This window comes from Crocuta crocuta, unplaced genomic scaffold (assembly GCF_008692635.1).
Source record: "Crocuta crocuta isolate KB4526 unplaced genomic scaffold, BGI_CrCroc_1.0 scaffold344, whole genome shotgun sequence".
NCBI lineage: Eukaryota > Metazoa > Chordata > Mammalia > Carnivora > Hyaenidae > Crocuta > Crocuta crocuta.
This window is the reverse complement of record NW_027533081.1, coordinates 740,329-751,378: the sequence shown is the minus strand read 5'-3', so window position 1 is coordinate 751,378 and position 11,050 is coordinate 740,329. Positions and strand designations below refer to the sequence as shown.

At 50.7% G+C, this 11,050-nt stretch overlaps 1 protein-coding gene across 1 annotated transcript in view; it reads left to right on the top strand.

Annotated features, from left to right (window-relative positions):
- Nucleotides 1–11,050, top strand: part of PI4KA (phosphatidylinositol 4-kinase alpha) — a 120,372-nt gene that overhangs the window by 96,289 nt on the left and 13,033 nt on the right. The window contains exons 33-42 of the mRNA XM_077745944.1: nt 2,843–3,001; nt 3,285–3,436; nt 4,582–4,689; nt 5,317–5,444; nt 6,801–6,920; nt 7,083–7,162; nt 7,260–7,453; nt 8,466–8,556; nt 8,927–9,094; nt 9,806–9,859. Of these exons, the coding sequence (XP_077602070.1) occupies nt 2,843–3,001; nt 3,285–3,436; nt 4,582–4,689; nt 5,317–5,444; nt 6,801–6,920; nt 7,083–7,162; nt 7,260–7,453; nt 8,466–8,556; nt 8,927–9,094; nt 9,806–9,859 (1,254 nt within the window). The remainder of the gene's footprint in view (nt 1–2,842; nt 3,002–3,284; nt 3,437–4,581; nt 4,690–5,316; nt 5,445–6,800; nt 6,921–7,082; nt 7,163–7,259; nt 7,454–8,465; nt 8,557–8,926; nt 9,095–9,805; nt 9,860–11,050) is intronic.

The following is an 11,050-nucleotide window of genomic DNA, read 5'->3' as shown; positions in this document are numbered from 1 at the left end:
CCCCCCTCCCCCACCCACTGCCATCAAAATTAGAAGAGGGGTCATGGAAGGACTTTTATGTCAAGCAAATTGCTGTTTCATTTGGGGTCTTTTAGACTCTGTTTCCTCTGCCCCTGCCATCACCAGGAACTCTGCTGGCTTCAGGTCTCTTGGCCTTTGGCAGGCCTTGTCTCCCAACCTGTGTCCAGACCCAGCACTGGCCCATGAGCTGCTGGAGCTTGCTGCTTCCTGGTGAAGTCTCTGTAAATCAGTTCTTTGTGGTTTCTCATCCGCCATTCCTCAGCAGTCCAGCAGATAGGCATGCTTTTTTATATCCTCCAGACCATTCTTACTGTTCACTTGGGACTGAAATCCATCTGTTTCTTCCACTCCCTCTCTCTGCCTCTTCAAGGACCTATTGTCCGGGCCCAGAACATCTTGGAAAGACTTTTAACTTTTATTCCTGTGTCTTTTGTATTGTTGGCTTCTGGTTTTTAATTTTTTCTGTCACAAAAGCAACATATGTTTGTTACAGGGAAGTTGGAAGATATGAGAGTAATGAAAAAAAATCGTTCATAACTCCAGCTTTAGAGACAGTCACTGATGGAATCCTGGTGTCTTCTGCATTCAGGGGTATGAGCTTGTCGGGCTCATCCCAACATGAAGACCCTCCTTGGGAGAGTCTGGGGCCCTTATCTCACTAAGATTGGAAAGAATGTTGATCCCTTGGTATGGTGCTCAAATGCATGACTCAAAACAAATGAGCTAACCCTTACTGACCTCCACCCATCTGCCTCCAAATCTCTGTGAATGCCAACATAGTCCTTCCCTCTGGTCAAAGTCCCTACTGCCATCCCTGACCCCTTTTTGCACTAACCACAAATGATCCGCAGCAAATCCTGTCAGATTTACCTTTTTACTTTGAAAGTATACCCAGAAGCTGACCACTTCCCAGCATCCCAACTGCTGTATCCTTCATCTGCCCTGGACTAGGGCAGCCTCTGGCCTCCCTGCTTCTACCCAGGCCTTCCCTGCCTTCTCCACATGCACTCAGAGTAAGTGAGTAAAATATGGGTCATATTAGGTCCCCCCTATGCTCTAGACCTACCAGTGCTGCCCATGCCCACTCAGAGTAGAAGGCATACCTGTGTCTATAATCTGCAAGGCCCCTCTGCCACCTTGACTTTGTCCCCCTCTGCTCCCCTTATTTGCCCTGATGTAGGCACACTGGGGTCCGTGCTGCCCCTGGCCTCCAGGCGTGCTTCTGCTTTAGGCTGGGAGCAGTGTTCCCTCTCCTGCAGTGTTCTTTTCAGGCAGCTGCATGCCTCACTCCTGCATCTCCTCCAGGCCTTGTCTTAATTGTCCCCTGCCTACCCTGTTCTAGAATACACATCCATCCATTCACTCTTCCAATCCCTTTCATGGCTCTCTTTTCCCCCTTAGCTTTGATCAGTGTCTAATATCTCTATCTTCTCTTGCCATATGTGGCCCGCTATAAACCGAGTGGATATTTGTCTTACTGCTCCATTCCCAGAGCCTGGAGGGGAAGCAACCAGGCCCAGAGGCAGCAACCAGGACGTGCTTGTTCAACAAATGAGTGGGCGTGCAGTCTTGGCTGTGCTCATCAGGCCTGGCAGCCCTGCGGTTTTTCCCTCTAACATAAGACTTACATTTGGCTGCAGGAAACAGAAACTGGGCACAGTGCCTTGACCACCAGGGGCTATCCTTCTGGTGTCACAGGCATCTCATTGATAGCCTGGCTCACGTCTGTGACTCTGCCACCGTTAGCATGTGGACTTTGTCCTCACCTCACCTCCAGATGGCGTCTGTGCCTCTAAGCAAAAGGATGGTAGAGGACATTGGCTGCCCTGACCTTGACTCAGTTGATGCCAGCCTGCTGATTAGTGCTAAGGAGAACCATTGGCCGCCCTAACCAGCAGAAGCCTGGGTGAAGGTACCTGTGACCAGCCACTTGTCCTCTCTAAATAAAACCATAATAAAGAAGGAGGGGTTGGATACTAGGCAGGGAGCCAGGGCGTTTACCCTGGGCACCAAGCCTCAGTTGCCACCTCTTTGCAGCGGGTCTGGAAGTTGCTGCCTGACATTGTCAGGCCAAAAGAGGAGGCTGCTTCCCTGCAGAACCACAGGTGGCAGTTACAGACTCAGTTTGGCTCCTGTAGTTATTCCCTGGACCTGCATGAAAGTGATGTGCAGGGTTTGTGTGGGGTGGAAAAAAGGAACTGGGCTCCAGAGCCAGAATCCAGTCCTGCCTTTGCCAACTTGAAGGCCCTGCTCACCTCTGGAACCATAGATGGTTTCAGGATTGTTAGGAACATTCAACCAGGCAGAGCCTGTTGAGGGTCCACATGGCACTAGGCACGTCCCAGGTGTGCTAACACCACAAAGCAGCACTATAACACCTACTGATATTTCAAGAAGGCTTTTTGGTAGAAAATGGCTGGGAAGTTGGATCATAGGTGATCTTTATTTTTTATTCCATGCTTTCTTTGGTTTTCTAAATTTTGTTCGTTGAAGGGCCCCTGGGGGGCTCAGTCGGTTGAGCATCTGACTTCAGCTCAGATCATGATCTCACTGTTCATGAGTTCGAACACCGCATCAGGCTCTATGCTGACAGCTCAGAGCCTGGAGCCTGCTTTCAGATTCTGTGCCTTCTTCTCTCTCTGCTCCTCCCTCACTCGTGCTCTGTCTCTATCTCTCAAAAATAAATAAACATTAAAAATTTTTTTTTTAAATAATAGTAAATTTTGTTTATTGAGCACATAGTCCTTTTACAATTAAACAACAGTAAGTAAGTACTTTTCTATGCTTCACAGAGGCACTAACTGTCTTTGCATACCTGCAGTTTATGCGGGAGATGGCAGGGGCCTGGCAGATGACCGTGGAACAGAAGTTCGGCCTGTTTTCTGCGGAGATAAAGGAAGCAGACCCCCTGGCAGCGTCAGAAGCCAGTCAGCCCAAACCCTGTGCCCCCGAAGTGACCCCCCACTACATTTGGATTGATGTAAGTGCTTCCCCAGGCTCCCCAGCCCTAGCTGGAGGTCAGGGGCTTCCCCTGGGGCCAGTAGCCCAGTAAGCATGGGACTCCAGGTTTAAGACGACCTTACCTGGGAAGATGGGATGGCTATTCCTGCCCTCTGCCCAGGCCCCGCCAGACTCATTTCACTTCCCAGGAGACACATACACACCCTGCTGTTGGCCCAGAGCCCCACCTCAGCTGGCCGTGCTGGCTCTGCGGGCAGGTGGACCAGGCTTGAGCACAGTGACATGTTCTCTTTCCCACTCAGTTCCTGGTGCAGCGGTTCGAGATCGCCAAGTACTGCAGCTCTGACCAAGTGGAGATCTTCTCCAGCTTGCTGCAGCGCTCCATGTCCCTGAACATCGGCGGGGCCAAGGGGAGCATGAACCGGCACGTGGCAGCCATCGGGCCTCGCTTCAAGTGAGAGCCTCCCTCCTCCTCCCGTGATGGTGGCAGGGACGGTGTGGGGGATGTTTCTGTCGGGAGTTGCTGGTGCTGTAGGCCACAGGAGGTTCCCATGCTTGGTCTTTTTTTTTTTTTGCCAGAAACTGACCAAGTTTCCCTGGGAAAGGGACCTGAATGGAATGACCTGGCCTGCCATGCCCTTCCAGGGCTGAGGAAGTCAGCCAGTGTGCTGTCCTCAGCAGGGGAATGTTCAAGAAGGTGGTTCACTCATGGACCTTGGGCAGCCAAATGTCAGGCAGCCTTTCCAAATTGTTTGGGGGTGGATAACAGCAAAAGGAATTTGATGACATAGTGGTGATTTAAAAACAGGTGATATGGCAGAATTCAGGTATAATAAGCTCAGACTGGGAGGCTGGCAGTGACTTAGGGCACACATCACTTGACTCCTCTGAAATGTTTGTGGAAAACTTCTGACCATGCTGACTACACCAAGTGGATTTTTGCGAAGATCTGTGCAAAATATCAACCACACCAGGGGATATCCCCTGGGACCATGCTTCTCAGACCACTGCAGGGAAGAACTAATACTCTGTTCCCCTCATTTCCCATCCATCACAGACCTGTACCTTTATAAAATGCATGAGAATGAATTACTAGAAAAGGATTCACACTAGACTATCATAACAATGTGAAATTGCGATAGAAATGAGCAGGTAACCCCCTCTTGGTTTCGTACTAACTCATCAAAGACCAACACCATCTGTAGATGCCCATTGAGTAGCCCTGACTTGGTAGAAACCAGGTGCTTGGTAAATATATTTTTCTTTTAGTTTGAATTAAATGTTCTACCTTTGTAGTACTTATAGGTGACCGTGCTTAGGGAGTAGTTTGCAGATAGACGAGTTTCTAGCCAAAGCAGATGAACACACAACTTATTTATTTGCCCCCAAGTAAAGTAAAGGTTTAAAAAAAAACCTTCCTGAGACATTTCTGGTACAATAAACCTGAATGGTGCCCGGCTGGTACCACAGTCCTGGCACCTGAGAGCTCTGTCATCCAGAGACATGCCTGAGGGCCGAGTGGTTTGCACAGGAGCTAGAGCCCCTGGGATGTTCCTGGGCCGCCTGCATTCTGACTCAGCCCCTGGTGTTCTCTCATAGACTGCTGACTCTGGGGCTGGCCCTTCTGCATGCCGATGTGGTCCCAAACGCGACCATTCGCAACGTGCTTCGTGAGAAGATCTACTCCACTGCCTTTGACTACTTCAGGTACTCTCCCCAGCTGTGCTATGCGCAGTATGCAGTGACAGCCCACTGCCCCCAGTGCCCCCAGTTGTCCCAGATCTCCAGAAGTCACGGCAGAAATGGTTTTGCCTGATTTATCCACTACCCTCCTTGTTCAGCGGCTCTGATGGCCCAAGATTTGAACATCTTCAGCCCTGTGCCGTATTTTTATGTGTGCACTTAGTTACAGCTAGCCTCCCTACGCGATGTACACGTTTTCCCCTGGCTCAACTGTGCATTCATTTAACTTTCCAGTTCCTATGAGTGGTTACTGCTCAAAGAATTGCAGTCACCCGCTGCCTGGGGCTTTGCGAGTGTGTAGGTCGTGTTGTATGGAGACAGCTACAGTTGCAGGATCCACCACAAGCACACCATTCAGCCAAGGGCTGTTGATGGTGCTGGGATTGTGGTGGAGGCGGCCATGAGAGCTCAGAAAATCAGCACGCTTTTCCTTGCGAATTAATGAGATGGTTGTTGCTGATGACTAGCTCTGGGCTCATCTTTTGTCATTAAGAGACCACTCACATCACCTCTCACATGCTTTATAATATGCGTGGCTTCTAGTCCCAGACTCCAGGCATTCAACTCTTGTCCTCTTGTGGTTGTTTGAAGTTGCCCCCCAAAGTTCCCTACTCAAGGAGAAAAGAGGCTACGCGAAGACATAAGCATAATGATTAAATTTTGGACGGCCATGTTCTCCGATAAGAAGTACCTGACTGCCAGCCAGCTTGTTCCCCCAGGTGAGCATTGTTGTCAGCAGTGCAGCTGCTCATAGGTGTTGGGGCCAACACATGGGTGCTGGCGGGACAGTGGTGTGCAGTGGGCAGCCCTGAAGGAACCCGGTCAGAATAGTGAGGGTCTTACTGAGCGCTGGCCTTAGCCATGCTGCATAGTCACCAGAGGCCCAAAACCTGCCTGGCCACAACTTGTCTCCAGTCCCCGCTGACAAGCATGAACGAGTGCAGGAGGCCCTGAGCAGAAGCCATTCCATGTAACATCTCCCAGTACCAGCCCAGTTCACTAGCCCCCACTGTATATCTGACAAGCCCATACTGGGATAAGGCCTGTGTGCCATCTGATAAGAGACCATCAAATCAGTGGGTAATGTCAGCATGAAGGGGTCATGGGAACATCCCTCAAGGACAGGCACTTGGCCCGCCAGAGTTGGGGAGCTAGGGACAGTTTTCTGGAAGAGGTGACATCTGAGCTGAGTCTTCAAAGATGAATAGGAGCAAGCTACGGTGGATAAGGTTAAAGACAAGGTGAGGTGTAACCAACCACAAACCTCCACAAGGAAACATGTTCTTGTTTTCTCTGAGCACATAGCTGAATATACAGCACAAATTAGGGATGAGGAGTGCAGTTTCTGCAGACAGACCCACCACTGACGACCTGACTGTAGGAAAAGGAAGGGATGGGGCACCTGGGGATTCAGTCATTTGAGCATCTGACTCTTGATTTTGGCTCAGGTCATGATCCCAGGGCTTTGGGATTAAGCCCCACATCAGTCTCCACACTGAGCATAGAGCTTCCTTAAGATTCTCTTTCTCTCCCTCTGCCTTTCTCCTCATCTCTCTCTCTCTCTCTCTCTCTCTCTCAAAATAAATAAAGGAAAACTAAAAAGCAAGCCGTGATTTCCCGAACCGACTTCCTGGATCCATGTAGAGCAGGGCCAACAGCCCTTCTTGCCTGCCTGCAAGGGTCCCGAGTTCCTGCCATGTTAAAAAGCAACATGCTGCTAGAGATGAAAGAGCTGTTCATAATTTATCAGGATCACCACTCACATTCGTTTTATTCTATTTTAAAAGCTAGGAGGAACATAATACATTTTAGTAAGCTTTACATGTAGAATGGTTAAAAGAACTTCCTAGGAGTACCTGGCTAGCTCAGTCAGTAGAGCATGTGACTTTTGAGTCATGAGTTCAAGCCCCACATTGGGCGTAGGGATTATATTAAAAAAATAAAAACAAAACAAAAACTTTTCCAGATGTTGGTTTTTTCTGCATATGGTTTCTTCAACACCATGTCTCTCCCTCCCTGGCCTTGGTGAAAGCCCACATGCCTCATTCTGGAAGCAATAATGTGTTTGCCCACAGATAACCAAGACACCCGGAGCAATCTGGACATAGCGGTCGGGTCTCGGCAACAGGCCACTCAAGGCTGGATCAACACCTACCCCCTGTCCAGTGGCATGTCGACCATCTCCAAGAAGTCAGGTCAGTTAAAGGTTTGCTGATAGGTCCTTTGGGTCTGAGTCATATCCTGGCAGCTCAGACAGTGGGCAGAATGCTGAAAGACAGCTTCTTCTGGGTTCTAGAAGTGAAGAGTGGGTCAGTGAACTCTGAAGACCACACTTGTGCCTTCTCTTTCCTGCACAGGCATGTCCAAGAAGACCAACCGCGGCTCCCAGCTGCACAAGTACTACATGAAGCGCAGGACACTGCTGCTGTCCCTGCTGGTAAGGTGACACCTGCCATATGCCCACGGCACTGAGGACAGGAGCAGTGTGGCACATGGGTGCATGCAGAAGGCATATCAATGTCTCATCTCACCAGGCCACTGAGATTGAGCGTCTCATCACATGGTACAACCCACTGTCGGCCCCAGAGTTGGAGCTGGACCAGGCTGGAGAGAACAGCGTGGCCAACTGGAGGTCCAAGTACATCAGTCTGAGTGAGAAGCAGTGGAAAGATAATGTTAACCTTGCCTGGAGCATCTCTCCTTACCTAGCCGTGCAGCTGCCAGCCAGGTGGGCCCTAGTCACACCTGTCTGATGAGGGCCTTGCCAAAAGTCCAGTACAAGGGCACCTGAGTGGGGAGGAACATGATGTGGTCACTGCCAAGGATGAAGGATGGTTGGGGAAGCAATCTTAGAGGTCTGGTTCTCTGCCCTGGAATTTGACCCAATCTCTCTGTGCAGTAGTTACATAGCACAGACTCCTGCATGGGGTGACCCAGTATCCCAGAGCCCAAGCAGGAAACATCAGAGCACATTCAGGGTCATATGCAAGGAAAAAAGGAAGCACATGGAGGCTCTCACTACAAGGACGGATACCTGGGGAGCCTTTGGGTTTGTTCCCAGAGGTCTTCAGCAAGCTACTCACAGGAGGTGGCCAGCAACTGAGTGTCCTATGAACTCTCCCCTGGTAGCTTTGCCAAGGACAAAACTCTTAGACCAATGGTAGCTGAGAGGGGCCTCCCAGGCCCCTGTGTTAAATCCCACCAGGGAGAGTGCATCTACCCCACATCCAGGAGTGGACATTTCTTCCTCTTGAGCCCACACTTGCCTACTCACTGCCTCCTCCTTCTGGTTCTAATCCAGTCCTCTGGATCAGGATCACAGCCTGGCAGTGTTCATGGAAAGTCTACCTTGTGTTAGCCTGGGGTCATGACCCTTGAAAACTTGCATCCACCCTCCCACCTATGGATGTACCTTCTGGCCTGTGGGCTCACCATGCCATGGACAGGCTGCTTTGGGGGCCAGGGCAAGGGGGCATTCTGAAGGCAAAAACTATAAAGGGATATCTTTTGAATGGGGAGTATAGAATAATTCCTGTTTGAGATAGTTCTGGCATTTTGTCATAGCCAGTCATAGTGCTGTTTATTGTAAACACTCATATTCAGAGTTACCAACATGTTAGTAGTATAGTGTTTAGGGGTCACTTGGCATTAATCTGCATCCCTCCAGTTCAGGGCTCCTTCCACCCCCTGTTCCGTGGAGGCAGGAGAGGCCATCTCCTCATGCCCTCTGCGTGCCATAGGTTTAAGAACACAGAAGCCATCGGCAACGAAGTGACCCGTCTCGTTCGGTTGGACCCAGGAGCTGTTAGTGACATCCCTGAAGCTATCAAGGTAGTGTAGCATGTGCTGAGGCCTGGGCTCAAACTGCTCAAAAACAGAACTGCTTCCAGAAACACCCAGAACGTAGAAGTGTGACAAAAACCTGGCAGCCTCAGTGGTAGAATGATTTTTCTAATTTCCTGTGTTTTCTACTTCTCAAATGAGGCGTTTATTATGCTTGCAGTAGAAAAAAATTGAACATACTTCACCCTAGTTGAAATTATGCTACTTCACATAATGTGTGAGAAGCATTTCCCCACATTATTATAAATGCTTTATCATTATTTCTGGGGGCGTCCCTGAGATATGGGGTGGGGCTGGGTATTTCCAGAGGGGCCTTGGGGACTCCCTGCGCCAGACCATCTCCCTGCTTCCTTCCTAGTTCCTGGTCACCTGGCACACCATCGATGCTGACGCACCTGAGCTCAGCCACGTGCTGTGCTGGGCACCCGCAGACCCGCCCACGGGCCTCTCCTACTTCTCCAGCATGTACCCTCCACACCCTCTCACGGCCCAGTACGGGGTGAAAGTCCTGCGGTCCTTCCCACCGGTGAGCCCACGTCTTGCCTGAGTCAACCTCGGTGGGACTACCTGGGACTGTTTAGGTGGAGACAGGGAGGACAGGCTTTATCTCCAACTTGATGTAGGCCTGATGAAACATTGGTCCTTCTTAGAGCATGTCTTCATCCCCTGTTTCTGTCCAGGCAGTCATAGAAGACAGATTTAGTTTTGACTCAGATATGCTTATTGGTATTACTTGTTTTTTAATTTTAATTTGGTGTTTGAGTTACAGAAGGAAGTTGAATTTGAGTTTGGTTCCAGCTGTGGGCTGTTGGGAAGCACGGGGATGCCATATGACAGCCACAGTGATGGGTTTGGTAGCTGACTCGTGGAGGCCCCAGCACAGGGGTCTGCTAGAACCTCAGCCCTTGTCCCCAAGCAGGCCCCCAACAGGGAACATACACGGGCAGGCCCTTCGCCTGTCGTCGCAGGCATAGGAGCCTTGTTCCTTTTGCTTTTTCTCCCTCATCAAATCGTTGGTCATTTTCCTTGCCACCCTCTGGGCTTTCCCCAGTTCTCAGTCCTCTGTGATCTCCAGTGAGATGGTGGTGTTCCACGGGCTGAGTGACAGCAGGGCTGTTCCAGGTTGGAGTAGGGCCCTGGGACAGTCATCTGTGTTGCGTTTGTTCTCACATTCCTAGAGGTGAGGAATTTTCTTCCCTTCTTGGAGGTCATAATCACTCGTCCTCCTCCTTTGCAGGATGCCATCCTATTCTACATCCCCCAGATTGTGCAGGCCCTCAGATATGACAAGGTAAGGCTACGCCAACACGTGCTGTCCTTCCCCTCTGAGAGCTGGGCCGGGCAGTCCGGAGGGGGCCCTCAGCAAAAGAGAATGGGGCCTTGGGAGCAGGGCCGCCAAACTGTGACCTGGTCTCTGAGCTCCTCTCACACACACCCCCACCATGGTTGTGGCCAGTGCTCATGGCCGTGAGGTCCCACTCACCCCATTTCACCCTGAGGCACTGTCTGCTATGCAGTGTGGGAGGGCCCTGGAAGTATTGCCAGCCACTTCCTTAGTCCCTGAATCCAGCTCCCTCGTCTCTTCAGTGGGAAGCAAGGAGGCTCAGACAAGATGATGTAGGTCTTAGTGTGCTTGGGCTCCTATAGCAGAGAACCACAGAGTGGGGGGTTAAACAATGGAAATGTATTTCTGAATGTTCTGGAGGCTCAAAGTCAGAGATCAAGGTGCCCATAGGGTTGGTTTCTCCTGAGGGTTGGTTTGCAGATGCCTGCCTTCTCCCTGTGTCCTCAACATGGTCTTCCCTCTGCCTGTGTCCTCTTGTGAGGACACCACACTGGACGAGGGCCACCCTAATGATCTCATTTTAACTTAATCACCTCTTGAAAGGCCCATCTCCAGACACTATCACATTCTTAGGCACTGGGGCATACGACTTCAACGCGTGAATTGGGGAGCACTGTTCAGCCCGTCACGTATAGCACTTGTACATAAGATACGTAGCATCGGGCCTGGACAGAAACCCCCCATGGGTGACCACAACCCAGAACCCACACTGCCCATGCTTTATCCCAGCAACGATCCCCCGACCGTGCTTGAGTCTGAGTGTAGCAGCAACATCCGTCCCTTTCCTGGTCCTGCTCACACTGCTCCCCACTGCATAAGACACCAGACCCCCCGTGTCCTGGCTGCGTCCTTGCGGTAGCAGTGAGTGCTGTGGCTCACTTTGTGAGCACTGTGGTGGGTGTCCCGGGGCTAGCTTCTTCCTCCCAGATTGGCAGGATGCTCTGTCTTGGTCCATAGACCAAAGTGCTACTAGAACAACAGTCAACTTCTCTTGAAAGACTGAGTCCTGTTTTAGCTAGGTAGCTGCCAAAAGCCCTCTAACTCTGAGCAGGTGGTTTTGATACCGTGCTGACAGTGCAGAACCTGCTTGGGATTTTCTCTTTCTCTTCTCTCTCCCCACCTCCAACCCACCCACCC